This window comes from Hakea prostrata, chromosome 2 (genome assembly GCF_041222555.1).
Source record: "Hakea prostrata isolate BN-2017 chromosome 2, UWA_Hpros_2, whole genome shotgun sequence".
Taxonomy (NCBI): domain Eukaryota; kingdom Viridiplantae; phylum Streptophyta; class Magnoliopsida; order Proteales; family Proteaceae; genus Hakea; species Hakea prostrata.
Window position 1 is genome coordinate 53,349,153 of NC_142601.1, and position 17,422 is coordinate 53,366,574.

General features: G+C 37.3%; 1 protein-coding gene and 1 pseudogene across 1 annotated transcript; both read left to right on the forward strand.

The window, feature by feature from the left end:
• The first annotated feature begins 1,360 nt into the window (after nt 1-1,360).
• LOC149024874 (pentatricopeptide repeat-containing protein At2g36730 pseudogene) lies at nt 1,361-2,313 on the forward strand (annotated as a pseudogene).
• Nucleotides 2,314-3,701: 1,388 nt separating this feature from the next.
• LOC149024875 (auxin efflux carrier component 4-like) lies at nt 3,702-5,649 on the forward strand. The gene is made up of 5 exons (XM_089143544.1): nt 3,702-4,639; nt 4,736-4,821; nt 5,148-5,305; nt 5,398-5,474; nt 5,583-5,649. The coding sequence occupies exons 1-5, from the start codon at nt 3,702-3,704 to the stop codon at nt 5,647-5,649; spliced, it is 1,326 nt and encodes a 441-aa protein (XP_088999670.1).
• The last annotated feature ends 11,773 nt before the right edge of the window (nt 5,650-17,422 follow it).

Below are 17,422 nucleotides of genomic sequence, written 5' to 3' on the forward strand. Positions count from 1 at the left end.
TCGACCGTTCACTACACTAAAGTTGATCTCAAGGAAGTCATATTCTGGCCAAGCTCTCGATCATATGCTTGTTTAAAGAAGTCATATCATCAATAAAGTGATATATCCTCTTTACAAAAACAAAAAAGTTCAAGTTAGATGACCAACAATATCAGTTGAGAAGGCAAGGCAAGACTGGTTGCCATCGATCTCAGAAACACTTTTAAAAGCAATCTCAATGAGAACCATAAACTTCTTATGAAGAAGATTAATGATTCAAAGACGACTTGGTAATAGGAAAACCATTCATTGCTTGTTTTCAACATATCACATGAGCTGTGTATATATACCTCTGTTGCTGATTACTGAAAAGCGAAAGTTTCAGTAAGCTAGCTCAGAGTGGCGTGCTCTAACCGGAAACCAAGAATGTATGACTTGAACCTAACTCCTTTTTTTATTTCCCCTCACTTGTGCTTTCCATGATTCTGATGCATTACTTGAACCAATAGATTCACATCCTTTGTAATTCACTTTCATACAATTCTGTCAGGATTATGACACATTGACACATATATGGCATTTTATTATTTACTAACTACAATTAGAAACTACCTCTAATTAGTCCCTTAACTTACCATAGAAGTTGGTAATTACATACACCTCTTAGTGAAAAAGTCATGGGTTCACGCTTCCTATGGCGTACGCCACTAAGGCACTAACTAACAATTTGAAGGGTGGAGGTGCACCTGTATTTTAGTTTTGAGGGAATTGTACTGTGTTTCTGATGGATTTGGAGGAAATTCATGTAAAAAGTTATAATAGATTATACATTCCACACTTGAACAAAATGCTCTTCTTTTAAAGATAAACATATCTAGTTAATAAATAGTCTAAGAGTTGTTGGTCATTATCAACGAAATCAAAGTACAAAGTGTTTTTATTTTAAGTTGATGTAGAAGCCTTCATGGTATCGATTCATATACTTTATTTTGCATTTTAGAAGAAATTAATGAGTATAAGAATTCACTTATGGTCAAAAATATAAAATGGTTTGGTAACTTCCGTCCAAAATAAAATTTGAAATAAACAAAAAATTTGATAGGACAAAATAAAAAATTGCTAAAAAAATTATAATGAAAATTGAGAACATATTATTAGGGTGCATTTGGTAACAGTATTTTCTGATAACAATGTTCTTTGTGGAAAAAAATCGTCTGCTGTGAACATCTCTTTGCTGTGCATAGCAGTGCAGCACCACAACTTGACACGTGGGGCATATTCTCAATAAATGGCTCAGATTAGAAGGTTGGGTTTTAAATAAAAGTGGCCCATCTTGTACCCGTTTTAAAAGAAAAAACCCGTTTTTTTTACCCGATTCTAAATGTGGTTCTCTGAAGATTTTTCTCCCATCGTGTTGTTGCCTTTCAACTCTCATCTCTGCACCGCTCGGTTTATCTCCGATTAATTCTTATCAGTGAAATCCTGCGATTTTGTTCACTGTTGCCATCAAGAAGCCTAGATTATACATGATCACTTCTCCTTCATTCCCTGATACTGTCCCATCTTCGTGCTGGAACCATGTTATTAGGGGTTATGTCGGAAGAGACTGTCCCAGAGAAGCCATTGCAGTTTTCCTTGATATGCGGAAGCGAGGAGGAAGACCCAATAAACTTACCTTCCCCTTTCTTCTTAAGGTGTGCGCTCGTCTCTCGGCTCTTTCCTAGGGGAGGCAAATACAAGCAGAGGTATTCAAGAATGGTGTTGATTTGGATGTCTATGTTCAGAACTCGTTAATCCATTTCTATGGTTGTTGTCATGAGATTTCGGATGCACGTTATGTGTTTGATAGAATGCATCTAAGAAAGTCATCTCTTGGAATGCCATTATCTGCGCTTATGTTGATTGATCCCAATTTGATGATTCTAATGGTCCTTTTGCCGAGATGAGACTTAATGGGATTAAACCAGACGAGGCTTCCTTGGTTGTCTTGCTCTCTGTTTGTGCTGAGCTTGGGAACCTGAACTTGGGGAAGTGGGCACATTGTCAAGCTATAGAGATTGGGTTGTTATAAATTATCGGGTGGGTACAGCTCTTGTTGACATGTATTCGAAGTGTGGTAATGTAAGTTACGCCGGCCTAATTTGACAGAATGCTCGACAGAAACAGAAACGACGTCTAGACATGGAGTGCCATGATCTCGGGGTTGGCTCTGGTTTGGCGAAGGAAGCCCTTGACCTTTTTCTTGAGATGAGTAAGCAAGCTAGAGATGTGGAAGAGACACCATGGAGGAACAGCTGGGAGAGGGAAAGAAGATGGATGGAAGAACAACAGTGAGAGGGAAGAAGATGGAGTTGAAAAGGCAACAACACGATGGGTGAAAAATCTTCAGAAAACCACATTTAGAATCGGGTAAAAAAAATGATTTTTTTCTTTTAAAAGATGGGTTACTTTCATTGAAAACCTAGCCTTCTAATCTGAACCATTTATTAAGAATATGCCACATGTCAAGTTGTGGTGTTGCACTGCTGTGCACAGCAGAAGATTTTTTTTTTTTTCGTTGTTTGTAGAATAGTTTTTAATGTTTTTATCAAAGAAATTAGTGGTCTGAGCACAATTTTGACTATTTGGTAAAATGTGTATTGTGAATATTTGACTTGATGGAGATTTAAAAGAAAAAACCAAACAAACTCCTACGAAGGCGGGTAGAGTTAAAATTGCATATGAATTAATTTAAAATTGAATATTCTTTTTTTATATAATTTTGAAATACCTTTTTTTATTTTTAGAACAGTGAAATAAGTAAAAATTATTTTTTATTTTTGAGAACAATGAAACAAATCAAAGTTAGCCTTCTTAGACAAGAAAATTAGATCGGTTTGTTTCCTTAAAAAAGAAAGAATCCAAATACTTAATTTTTTGTCTTTTTCGGCCTTTTGAGAATAAAAGAATAATAAAAACAATTTATTGACCGACCACTACAAAATGAATGCGCTGTTGGATTTGGGAGTGAAAACAATGAAAAAACAATAAGACTTTCATAAAATAATGTACGCTTACTATTATACGGTCAATTTGTATTTGAATTTTAAGTGTATTCGAACAAAAATAAGAAATAAATAAAAAAGAAATTTTCAGTTCTTTTAAATAAAAATTGGTTTAGAAAAATAATAAAAAAGGAAGAAAAAAGAGATGAGAAGTGACACCATGAATTAGGCCCTAAAATAACTTGGTACCGGCCGAAACAGCTATATTCGTATCATGTGTCACTGATACTTCCACGTAAATTTAAGTTGAGCATTTTGACACTCGTAAGCGTCTGGGATCCTAAACTCAAGCAGTCAAAGCCCTTCGTTGCCGTATTTGTTGGTGATTGTAGTTAATTTTGATCATTCCTATTTGACCTCTTTTGGTTTTGACACTCTCTTACTTCTTTTTCTCTTTTCCACGACTGAACCCATCCCTCCCTCCCTCTTTTAAGCTTCTCTTCTTCTCCATTTTGCATTTCTTTCTTCATCACTCATACACAAACCAGGAAACACAAACCAGAAAACAATGTTGGTTAACAAAACGGTTTCTTTCAATCTTCCAGTCTTCCCTTTGAATTAATAATACCTTATCTTCTTCTCCGATTAGTTGCTCTGCATTCTTCGTTTAACAGCTTCTTTTCCACTGGGAAGAAAGAGAAGGGAAGGGAAAGGAAAGGAAAGGAAAGAATAGAAAAAATGATTACTTGGAAAGATCTCTACGCGGTGTTAACGGCCATTGTTCCGCTTTATGTGGCAATGATCTTAGCTTACGGTTCAGTGCGGTGGTGGAAGATCTTCACGCCGGATCAGTGCTCGGGCATCAACAGATTCGTGGCCCTTTTTGCCGTTCCTCTGCTATTCTTTCGCTTCGTCTCCAGCAACAACCCTTACAGCATGAACCTCCGCTTCATCGCCGCTGATACGCTCCAAAAGTTAATCATCCTGGTGGCTGTAGTCATTTGGAAGAAGCTGTACAGGTCTGGAAGCCTGGATTGGATGATTACAATATTCTCTCTCTCCAGCGTACCAAACACGTTGATCGTCGGAGTTCCTATTGTTGGATCCATGTACGGCCAATTCTCCGCTACTCTCATGGTTCAGGTGGTGGTGTTGCAGTGTATCGTATGGAACACCGTCCTACTCTTCCTCTATGAGTTCCGCGGAGCAAAGATGCTGATCGCCGACCAGTTCGGTGGAACATCCGCCGCCGCCATCGCGTCATTCGATGTCGACGCCGACGTCGTGTCCCTCGACGGCCATGAATTCCTGCAGACGGACTCGGAGGTCGGCAATGATGGGAAGGTCCACGTTACGATAAGGAAATCCAATGCGTCGACGCCGACGCGACCCAATCCCAATCATGGCGTAAAGGAGGTCTCGGTGTTGGTGCATGATGCTGATTCCCCTCCCTCTCCCCCTCCCCCGGCGACAACGGAGTCTGGTGTAGATAATTTCAGTTCTTCCGATACTACTGCTAAAGAGTTGCAATCGGGAGATTCCGGTGCCGGAAAACAGATGCCTTCGGCGAATGTCATGACCCGTTTGATTCTCATTATGGTGTGGAGAAAGCTTTCTTGCAATCCCAACACGTATTCCAGCCTCCTTGGCCTCGTTTGGTCTCTCATTGCTTTCAGGCGAGATTAATATTTTTAATTAATTAATTAAAATGCGAGAGGAAATATTAATTCTGTTTGTTCTTACGAAGAATTCCTTTTTGATTGTGCCTGAAGGTGGGATTTAATGATGCCAAAAATTGTCTACAAGTCCGTCGCCATTCTTGCTGACGCCAGTCTCGGAATGGCTATGTTCAGCTTAGGTGAGTTTCAGAAGGACTTCTTCTACACACTTTATCTCTTGAATGGTCCACAAGAACATCATATATGCTATATATATATCTGAGAGACTCACCCACAACAGTCAGGTGTACGACCCGGGTCAACACGGGATTAGTCAGGGCAAAGCCTTTGACCCACCACAGCCGGATGTGCGACCCGGGTCAACACGAAATTAGTCGACAAAGCCTTTGAAATCGGCAACCAGGAGAGGAATTAAAGGGTATCAGCCAACAAGAGCTTGGGCTTTTGATGGGCTTTTGATGGGCTTTTCTTCGTAATTTTGGATTGTATCATGCTGTTGTTTCAGGACTTTTTATGGCTTTACAACCGAAGATAATCGCCTGTAGAAAGTCGGCTGCAGCTTTAGGAATGGTCATCCGATTCATTGCTGCCCCGGCCGTCATGGCCGCGATATCCTTTGCAGTTGGTTGTCGTGGTGACATCCTCCGTGTGGCAATTGTTCAGGTATTTTTCTTCTTCTTCTTCTTCATGGTCGGAAATGAAAACAAGTATGAGGATCCAAATCCTCGAAATTATTAATTTGGATGTTGCTGCAGGCAGCACTGCCACAAGGGATAATCACATTTGTGTTCGCCAAAGAGTATAACGTCCTTCCAACTGTTCTCAGTACTGCGTGAGTAAAATTTCATTGAAAGAGCTTAAGAGCTTCTAGTTGATTTTGTTGCAATTATATTATATTGATTACAATGTTTCTTTTCTGGCTTTCTACTTTTTTCTGTAGGGTTATATTTGGGATGCTAGCTGCATTGCCGATCACCCTCATTTACTATTTTCTTCTAGGACTATAAGTCTTGAAGAGTTCCAAAAGGAAAATCAAAGAACACGAATAGTGTAAAAAGTTAGTCAGAACAAGGGATTGAAGCTTTGAAACTAATTAGATGATTCATTGGGAGCAGAGACTAGGTGAAGAGTGTTTTGATGTAATACAGGCCCCAAAATCTCATGTTTGTATTCTTCAATATTTTAATTAATGAGAAATTCATATTGGTAAATTCAACTATCTTGGTTAAAAGCCCAACTTCTCAAGGGGAGGTTCTGGGTTCGCATCCATCCGGCGGCACCTATATTAGTAATATTTCTCCACCCTATATATAAACTCTTCGGATTCAAAAAAAAAAAAAAATTCAATCCGCGATTCCTCCATTGGTGATCAGGTATTTGTAGAACATTAATTTTGATGTGGTAAAACTTTCCAAAGGGGAAGGGAAAGAACCACCGGATTTTCTTTAGGTAGATCTTTCATCTGTGAAATCTTGGATGTCTGGATAATCTAGCACTTAAATATGCTTTTGCTAATTCCAGTTGGACACGTAAAATTATTAGCAAGCTCCATTGATTTATCATTCTTAAGCTTACGTTTCCACCTGCCATATCTTCTCCTAAAAGCTTTAGTTGTTTTTCATGATCATCTTATTTAATAGTGTTTCATCATTTGAGAAGATGGATGGAAGAAAAATCTCTTTACCCAGTTGAGTTTGATTAAAAAATAAAAGATAAGAAAGTTCTTTTTCTTCTTCCGTACTACATCGAAAATGTTAAAAAAAGAAAACAATGATGAATCTCATATATAAGAAGTTCCAAGTCTTTAATTTGATGCATTCTTTTTTTTTTTTTTTTGAACAACCTGGAGGTAAGAAATCCACCAGCTACGGAGAGGAAACGGGCCAAACAGTTAAACTCGGCACTAACCGGGCCCTCCTAGCCAAGGTGTTTGCTAAAGCATTAGACACTCTTGAAATAAAAAGAAAATTACAGACATCAATATCCTGACATAATTTTAAAATATCTCCTAAAATAAGACTAACATCTCAATTTAAAAACAAATTGATGCAATTTAAGAAATGGAAAATCGATTGATTATCAGAACATATCTGGATGCGTCTATATCCACTTCAAATTGCATTCTAAAGAGCATCACGAAGACACAAAGCTTCACCTATTAAAGAAGATGAAATCTTTTTTGCATTCAAATTAATACACGTAATAAGTATTATATTTGACTCTAGTTAAATTCATTTATTTCTTTTATTGTTTAGGAAATGTAAGGCGTGACTCGTTGTGTACTAAATTGGATATATTGGGCATGTGGGTTGTGAGAGAATTTAAATTATTGTATGTAGTTATTGTTCTTATTTGCGTTGTGCATCAGTCTCTAACACACCCACCACTATAATTATTTTTAAATAATTTTTATTTTTTCATAAGTATATTACTTAAGATTCAATAAATTATGTTAAACTAATCATATATGACAAACATTGTTTTTTCAATAAGAATAAAAGTTGTCATAAATTTACAATACTTCAAGGAAATGTTCGATCAACAAAAATCAATGTCTTATAATATGAAGTTAATAATTTAATTTATTATATTTTTTAAATAAGGGGCAAAATTTTATTATATATCTAAATAGTTACAGAATTGTTGTTCTAAGAATGTAGTCAAGATGCACATAAGCTAATCAGGATGAATCTCAACTAAAGATGCATATTTAACATTACTGGTCTAAACCTTTCTTGACCTTTCTTGAGTTTAAACAAAGTTTGGACTGAAAATTCTTATCCTACAACTGACTTGGGATCAAAATCTTTTAATCCTAAATTAAAAGTTAAGATTAAGTGTTGCACTGGTTCAGTTATATTTTCCTCAAATATAAGGCAGTCATGCAACTCAATAAAAATATTTTTAATAAATATAGGGCAAAAATTGGTAAAAGCATACAATTTTAGGTTTTTATTCTATTTTATGATCAAAGTCAATATTCTATTGAATGTTTGACGTGATCCTATTTAGCCCATCTCAGTAAGATCATGGTTAAGGTGAAGTCGCTTGCTTGTAATTGAGCAAAAGCAGCAACCTCTTCCGCTCTTAGTGGCATGTGTCTTCCGTTCTGCGTGGCGTGTGTCTCTTCTTCTTCAACAGTGACTGATTTTCCTCCTCAACTTCAACCTTGTGGCCATTTCCTCGACTGGAGAACCTTCAACCACAAAACCTGGAGACCTTGTTCCTTTCTCACAGCCCCTAAACCACAACCCATCCACGAAGACCATCTCCAGTGACTTCCATCTCCTCTGAGGACGATGGAATGGACTCAGATGGAGAGGTGTAACTCGATAATGCTGATACAGTCAAGGTGGCTAAACTGTGGGAAAACACCTTGCAGGTCACATTTTGGAGGGGAGACCTTTTAGAAGGCAAGCAGTTTATGAAGGACTCTTATTGGCTTGGAACTCACTACATGAGGTAGACATCACACCTATAGACCAACGCACCTTTCTCTTTCATTTCAACCATGCTATGGATAAGAATAATGTGCTCTTTGAGGGGCTGTGGTCTGTTGCTAGAAACCTTATGATCCTCGAACCATGGAATAAGGAACAAAGATGGGATTTCTATTTCACAGATTTTTGGGTTCAGTTACATGCTAGTCCGGTTGATTTGATGGATTCCATCATTTTGAAGAAGATTATTAAGGGCTTAGGAGTAGCCAAATGGGATTTTGCTTGGGGGCAGTGCCTACGTGGCACTGCTCCAAGCAGCGAACGGCTAGATGGAAAGGAGTCATGAAATTTTAAATCCTAACCACACAATTTCAACATGTGCAATTTAAAGCAACTTAAGTGAACAATTTCGGTTTTTTCACTTAACCCAAACGGTTCAAGCGTCTCAAATCAATTCATTTTGAACCAAGACTGAGCATAAGGACCTTCACCACCTGTGTCTTTCCAAAATGACTGAGGTCCTCCTAAGAACAGAGAACTCAAAGGAGTTGTGTTCTAAGTTGGATCAATTGCAGGCAAAAGACTTTGCCTGCAACATCGATGAAGATGATGACAGTTTGAAATACATTTTATAAATCTTTCCTAAATCTGAATCGGTGTTAGAGGTTACTCACTTCTTCTTGGCAGTTTCTGAAGTAGTGATGATCAAAGGTGGAGGAGCCATGAGAGCTGCGGCCAAAGTTGCCAGTTTGGGCTTTAATGGAGGTTTGGGAGGTACCTCGTCAAGTCTGTGGCAGAACCGACGATGGCCAACGCCGCTGGAATAGCTTCAAGGCCTGCTGCTAATTCTTCACTTCTATGGCCACAGACGAAGGGAGGTCCTCCGTCTTTTTTCTTCCCATCAAAATCTACACTCTCTTATTTACATTTTCTTTTTCACCAAAAGGCATGGCTTCTTCTTCTCCGCTCTGTTAATTACCATGCCTTTCTGATTTGATATGATCTGGAAATGGAAAGCGTAATCTCGATGGTAACTGATCTTGTTTTTTGGTTGGATGGATGGTTTTTACCCAGTAGTTTTCGAGGTTTTCATGTTTGGAGGTTTTGGTATTATGTAGTGGAAATGTGACTCATCGATTATTCTAGTTTGATATGGTCTGGGTTAGGAGACTAGATTTTTTTTTGGCTGAAGAATAGAGGCTATCATGTAGGATTTTTGTCATTTCCTAATTCTGGCAATGTAAATTGAAGTTCTGATTGAAAGATCACTTCTGTGGGGAAGATTCTGAGAATCACCTTTGCTGTGTTAATTTACCTTTGCTTCAGCAAATTCCTTGAGTACTATGAAAGAAGATTCAATTCCTTCTTCTTAAGAAAGCTTTAGTCTTCTCAAAGCGAGTCGCATTCCTGCTGGATTCTGCTCGTTCCTCTGCTGGTAAACTATGGCTACATCTCATTCCCACCAGAAGGCTGGAACAATTAATGGAAGATAAAATTATTATCGGAAAATCCCTCTATCTCTCTCCTCCCCTGTTGACCTATTTATTTTCTTTTGAAAAAATATTTCCTATTTATACCATCAGAAATTTGGGAGACGTTGGGGGTTTGGTCTTCTCTATCGTGAGAGAGAGAAAAAAGCAGAGCAAGAAAAGGGAAAATGGAGAAACGAAGAAGACAAGAAGTGAAAGCAAACGAAAGGATCGTCTATGATTCGTCAGGTCGTGCTCAGTCTTGGTTCAAAATGAATTGGTTTGAGTTGCCTGGACCGTTTGGATTAAGTGGAAAAACCGAAGTTGTTCACTTAAGTTGTTTTAAATTGCACATGTTGATATTGTGTGGTCAGGATTTAAAATTTCATGACTCCTTTCCATCTAGCTGTTCGCTGCTTGGAGCAGTGCCACGTAGGCACTGCCCCCATTTCAAAATCCAGCCAAATGTATCATGATAATCGAAGGGACGCAATTTGGTAGTAGAGTCCATTATGTGAGAGCAAGAATCCAGGTGGACACCAGGAAATATCAGAAGCCTTCAGTGAAGGTTCATAGACAGGAAGGAGATTTCTCTATTATTCCACTAAAATATGACAACCACCTGTTTATTGTTTTTACCGTGGGTTTATAGGGCATGAGGAAATATGGTGTACCAAGAGGTTTGAAGATTGGCAAGAGCATGCAAATATTCATGGCTGTAACCCAAAACAAAAATGCAGTGAAGGTCCTATGGCAAGATTCAATGCTGAACTACGTGGTGCAATTCAAGATGAATGTCTGACTTAGATAGCAAATATTATCCTATCAGCTGAGGAGACCAAGGAGGTGGCTTCAGCAACGGGGAGAAGAATACTATGGGTGAGATGGAAGGAAACTCTCATGGCATGGCCCGAGTCAGGTACAGAACCTCACGCCTGACCCAACTAATCAGAATGCAAGGCCTGATAAGCACATCAGCTCTGCTCAATCAGTGATAGCCTCTCCCTAAACAGCAGCGTGTCATCTTTATTACCAAAGATTCTTTCCTTAGCATGAACAATATTGTCAAGTACTACATAAGGAATCCGTTCCTGATCTTTGCGACACCTTTTAAAACTCTTGCCTAAACAGCAGCGTGTCATCTTCATTAGCCATATTAAAATCTGCATTCAAATCCCGTTGAGCATTAGATTGCTCACGCCTTCCTGGAATAGAAATAAATCGTTGACTAAACAGCCCCTATCTTGGCAATATAGTAATCATAGCCCACATCTATAAGATCCAACGTGCCTTTTGGTTTCCACAGAGTCTTCAGGCGTTTTGATAAGAAATTATATCCCACCGTTTTACCAACCAGTTTAATGATGAGAGAATGTCGCCATGGCCGACGTAATCGTACATTTTCCTTCTTCGACAGAGAAATAATTGGACAAAATGGATCAGCACTCTCCCCCTGCTCACTTTCCTCATCACTATCAGTATCCCAATCTGAGGAATCCATCGCTGTCCAAATCCTCATCGGAGTTTTCTGTCTCTTCGTGAGAGACGCCATGGCCTTGTTGTCCTCTCGACACCATGGTTGCATATATTACTCCATTCAGTTCATCATTCTGAGTGCCTCCATCCTGCATTATTCTACTTCTTTTGACCTTCTTACTACTCCTTTGTAGTTGGTCAGTCTCTTCCACTGTAGTTCCCAGTGGTACATCTTCTCCAGAGCCTTTATGCAATGTATAAATTGCATAAAGGGTGTTTGATACAACACAGGAGTCTTTACAAAATCGATCGATCCAGTTACATGAGATAGAGTTTGATCAACTCAAACTAGCTTTAGTTTCTTACTGATCAAGTCCTTTTAAAAGGCTAACTTGCCTTTAATTAATTAAGGATGGGGTCTTCAAATTAGGTATATGGTTTCTTTACTGAGTTGATGGAAATCCACTTCTATCACTAAACTTTCTCCTCTGTCATTATCTTGTAAAGAGGTCTTTCCTGTACCTCTTTCCCTTTTTCTCTACGTCCTTCATTGTTCCATATGAGTGAACTTCCCTTCATTTTCCTTCAAACCCTTTTCCTCTTTTAAGTTTCCTAGATACTACGTACTGGATCCAAATTATACTCCGTTCGAAACTACAAGTTCATGGAGTTGTCTGTTCAAGGAAAAACCCAACTCTCGTCTTTTGGTTACATTATTTGATAATACCCATCCACCCTAAGAAGATTAAAAAAAAAAGCTTATCTGTTTCTTGGAAAATGCTCTCAGTTTTGGTATGTGAGGATAGGGCTGCAACTGGGCCGGGCTTTTGCAATCCCAAGCCTAGCCCTATATGTTATAATATGAACCCATTCCTACCTGACCCTAGTTCAGGACCAATGATTATATCCTTGGCCCTAAGCCCTACAGGGCCAAGCCAAGCCCATTCTAGTCCTAATTGGCCCTAATTGGGCTGGATCGGGATGGGTTGGCCCTAATTGGCCCTAATTAGCCCTAACCCTAATTAGCCTTGTCCCTGGCCTTGATTGACCGTATCTTGGCCCTAGCCTTAATTGGACATATTTTTTGATCTAAAATAACAAATGTAAATTCATAAAAAATAAAAGTATCATAAGTAAACTAAAAATAAAATTCATAGAAATATAAAATGATTTAAGTTCATACAAAATGATAAAATAATCAATAAGTTGATAGTTTTACTTTAAACATAAATAAATTCATACTCCATAATTCTATATTAATCTCTAAAAGTCTCTCATTGCTTTGATGATGGAAATTGAAAACCCCTCCCTTTGATATCCTTATTCCCAAAAACAAACAAAAAATTCAAAATTTTGGTAACAAGTAAATCAACGATAATTTAGTATTGATATTTTTTTTTCGTAGTTAAAGAAAATTAAATTTTAGTTACAAACATAGCTATCTGTGCTGAATAAGATTTTTTGTTTTTTTCTCTAAAATATCACATTGGAGGCAAAAGAAAGATGTCAATATTCATGATGAGAAGTTGGGGTGTAGATTTGTTAGATATGAATTCTCTATATACTAGCTTTTATTATTTATAATATATTATCTCGCCTTAGTCAAAAAAAAAATCAATGATTTTTTGAAACTAAAAATGACTTACTTCAAAAAATAAAACTTATCTTAAAAATAATATAAAAAGTGAAATCATAGTCTAATATTATCAAAATGACTGAAGGTCAAAATCGATAATTATAGTTATATCAATGTTAATGCGAAGATTATGGTAAAAATTTACTACATGATCAATGTCAAATTAACATTAAAACTAGAGCCAAAATTAGGGTCGGGCCAAAATCAGGTGGATACTACATTGGTAATGAAGATATAATTTATTTTTATTAATTTTTTTACAAAACATGATCATGTTTTTAAAATTTGACAGTGTCAAATATTCACCTATGTGGATTATAATTAATTCCTCTCCATATGGATGGAGGGTCTAGACTCAAATCAAGGCCAAAATCATGGGCCTAGATCAAGCCAAGATTAGGGCCAATATCAGGGCCAAGATCATGGTCAAAAACATGGTCAAGATCAAGGCCAAAATCAGCGACGGGCCAGGATGGGCTGGGCGGGCCAGAGAGTAATCCCAGGCCCGCCCTTGGCCCTAGTTCAAGGCTAGGATATTTTGGCCCTAACCTGCCCTTAGGGTCAAAATCTTTAGCCCAAGCCCTATTCGGGCTCTGGGCGGGCTTAAGGCGGGTCAAGGCCACCAGGGCCAAACTTGCACCCCTATGTGAGGATAGATAAAGAACCTCAAAAAGAATGTTATTCCACAACGCGGGATTTGTTTTTGCAGACATCAATGGAGCAAAATTTAAGAAATAACAACTTCAAACGGCAGAAAACCTTGGTCTCGGTATAAGATGAATCCTATTTTCTTCCTCATTGCAAGCAACCTTGTCTGTATCTTCTCATGGCCATGGTCACAGCTTGAGGATGACCCAGTCTCTTTACCGGAGCAATTCCACCATGTGTCAATAAGTATATGATCTGCCCGCATTGCTGTGCATTTGAAACTGGTCCCTCAAAAAGCTTACTCACCTTCATGTCACTTTTGGAACTTGTGTCAACATGAACTTGTTAGCTGTGTCTAATGAATATTACAGAAACAAGTGATTAACAAGTATAATCTCACTTTTGATTGCATCAAGTCGGGTGCAAGAAACTACAGCAATTGTTCTCAAAATGTCCTTAATTTCCAGTTTTTCTTCTGTTATAATTGGTCCCTTGTACAAATTTTGGATTTCTTTCACTTACTACTCCTGTAGATTAATAAGAATCTTGTGAAGGTAAATATATATTATCTTCAGTCTCCAAGCAAATTAATCTTCAAATGTAGGGATATGCGGCAACCCAAATGGCTTTAGTATCCTTTTTCAGTTAGATAATTGTTCATCTACATCTCTTTGTTGCAAAAGCATAACATATTGGGTTTAGCTTTGGAAGTTGTCCACCTTGGAAAGGAGAATGGGAATAAAGAAAACGAAACTAGTTTCCTGGGAGGTGAAAACAGCTAGAGAGGCTTAAATTAACGATGGATAGACTTGAGAAGTGCAGATTAAAGAAAGATGAGACAAGAGCAAAAATGTTTGTCAGGTGGGCTTAGGGATTGTAAAGGGAAAAGAAAGGAAATGGGGCTAAATTTGCTTTTAGGGTGTTTGAAAGTTTTGATTGGAAGGAGAGTTTTGTACTTGCCCCTTACCCCTTGGGTTATGGTGTTGGGGCACCCTATGGGCACATCTCTTTTGACTCATCATGTTTCCATTTCACAAAAACCCTAAGTCCCAAAGCCTCAATGGTCCTTAATACACCAATGGAATTAACTGGATCATTTGGCCAAGTTTTTTAAGTATCCATGGCACGAAACTATACTAGTTGATACGTATCCATATTAGAGACAATTGATACGATATGTATTTTATGCGTCTCTTTATTAAATTACACTAAAATGCATTGATTAATGTTATACAATATGCGATACAGAGTGACATGTCTCTTAAAATAAAAAAACTGACATAGTACTCTATACCGATACTTTAAACCTTAAATATAGCTAGCACTGACTAGAATAGATGTTAATAAAGCAAATTAAAGGGAAGCCAAATGACTTTCTCATCTTATACATCATTTTCTAATTTTGTATTACAAGGTCTTCTCATCTTTCAATCATCACTTTTTGGGGATTAAATTACCATTTGTCTAACTTTTTTTTTATTTTTTTATTAGTTTAATAAGGAAAAAAAAGTTTTATTGAAAATTGAACTTTACGGTCTTACCCTCCAGTTAGATCAGCAATGGTCGAATGTATATGTCATAACTTCAAATGATCGTGGGGTGCAGATATTCTCAACTAAATTAAGTTAACAAAGAATTTTCATATGCATGGTGCATGTCGGAATTAACATGGTATACTACCTTGCCTTACATAGCCTACGTACCTAAGTAAGTTGGAAATTGCTTGGCTGCTGTGCATTCATAACTAAGTCAGTCTAAAATTGCTTGGGTGCTGCCCAATTAATGCGCAGCACTTGCAGCAAACAGTTGAGATCCAAATCTCGACCGTCCCTTTCTGAAAAGTGGATTTTCATACTTTTGAGAAATGGACAGTTAAGATCGGGATCTCGACCATTCACAGCACTGAAGTTGAACTCAAGTAAGTCTCATATTATGGCAAAGCTCTTGATCATATGCTTATATAGAGAAGTCATATCATCAATAAGGAGGTTTATGGAGTTGCTAGCTAGCTTGGTCTCCCAATAATTAAAGCGATATATCCTCTTTACAAAAACAAAAAAGTACAAGTTAGGTGACCAACAATATCAGTTGAGAAGGCAAGGCTAGACTGGTTGCCATCGATCTCAGAAACACTTCTAAAAGCAATCTCAATGAGAACCATAAACTTCTTATCAAGAAGATTAATGATTCAAAGATTAATACTTGGTAATAGGAAACCTGTTCATTGTTGTTTTCAACATATCAAGTGAGCTATGTATACAGATCTCTCTCTCTCTCTCTCTGTCGTCGCTGATTACTGAAAAGAAAAAGTTTCAGTAGCATCAACAAACTATGTTTGAACAGATGCAGTAGGGACTGATAAATTGAAATGGAGCTAGCTAGCTCAGAGTGTATGACTTGAACCTGATCACTCCTTTTTTATTTCCCCTCACTTGAGCTTTTCAACAACAGGAACCAACTTTTAGACTTCACGTAGTCTTTTCCTACGTACTACTTTAGATTGATTTTTTCCCCTTCTTGTTTAGCAGTTCTTCACAACCAGCAAATAAAAAACAAATTTAATTTGATCTTCTTCACTCTCTTTTCCAAAATTAGTTTCTTCAGAAATGTCTGCTGTTGTTGCATTCAGGGGGCTAGAGTTCCATGATCTGATGCATTAGTTGAACCAATAGATTCACATATTTTGTAATTCACTTTCCTATTTAGGATGTGACATGTTGCATTTTATTATCTAATAATTACAATTAAAAATTACCTCTAATTAATCCCTTAACTTACCATAGAAGTTGGTAATGACAAACACCTCTTAGTGAGAAGGTCATGGGTTTACGCTTCCTATGGTGTACTCAACTAACTAACAATTCGAAGGATGGAGGTGCACTTGTAAGATTTTAGTTTTGAGGGGATTGTAAGATGTTTCTTGTCTTCCTCAATGGGATTCCTAACTAGATCGTCGGAGGTGAAAACTCGACCTCCACGATCAAGCTCATTCTTGCAGGTTCATCCGGCTGAAGGGACGAACGGGATTGTGCAGCAATACATTCCACGCTTGACCAAAATGCTCTTCATATAAGATGAACTTATCTAGTTAATAAATAGCCTAAGACTTGTTGGTCATTATCAACGAATCAACCCTTTGATGATAAGTACGAAGTGGTTTTATTTTAAGTTGATGTGGTAGCCTTCCCTTCATGGTATCAATTCATAAACTTTATTTTGCATTTTTAAAAGAAATTAATGATTATAAGAATTCATTTATGGTCAAAAATATAAAATGGGGTTTCTAAGTTCTATCCAAAATAAATTTTGAAATAAACAAAAAATTTGATATGACAAAATAAAAATTGATAAAAGTATTTTAATGTAAATTGAGAATATATTATTAGGGCACGTTTGGCAACAATCCTTTCTAAGAATGACGTTCTTTGCAGAGTCGTTTTTTAGTGTTTTTATCAAAGAACGGCGGTCTAAGTACAATTCGATCGCTTGGTAAAATCTGTGTTGAGAACACTTGAGGTGTTGGAGATTTTCAAAAAAAAATCTTATAAAGGGGGAAGTCTTAGAAATCGCAGTGAATGAATTTTGGGTTGAATATCCATTTTTGACATAATTTTGATGTGCCTTTTATATTTGAGAACAATGAAACAAGTCAAAGTTGTTTTGTGAAAAACCTTCTTAGACAATAAAATTGAACCGGTTCGTTTTCTAAAAATGAAAGAACCCAAAATTTTCTAGCATTTTTTGGCATTCTAAGAACCAAAGACTACAAAAAACTGTTTATTGGCCCATTACAAAATGCACCGTTGGCTTCGGGAGTGAAAAAACAATGGGCTTTCATAAAATAATGTACGCTTACTATTATACCGTCAATTTGTATTTGAATTACTATTATACCGTCAATTTGTATTTGAATTTGAAGTAACTTGTACAAAAATATATATATATGATTTTTGAAGAATTTTTCGATCCTTTTAAATAAAAATTGGATTTAAAACGAAAAAAGAAAAAAGAGAGAGAGAGATGAAAACTGATACCATTAAAGGTCCCAAAATAGCAAAATATCGTGATACCGGCCGAAACGGCTGTATTCGTATCTTGAGTCGCTGATACT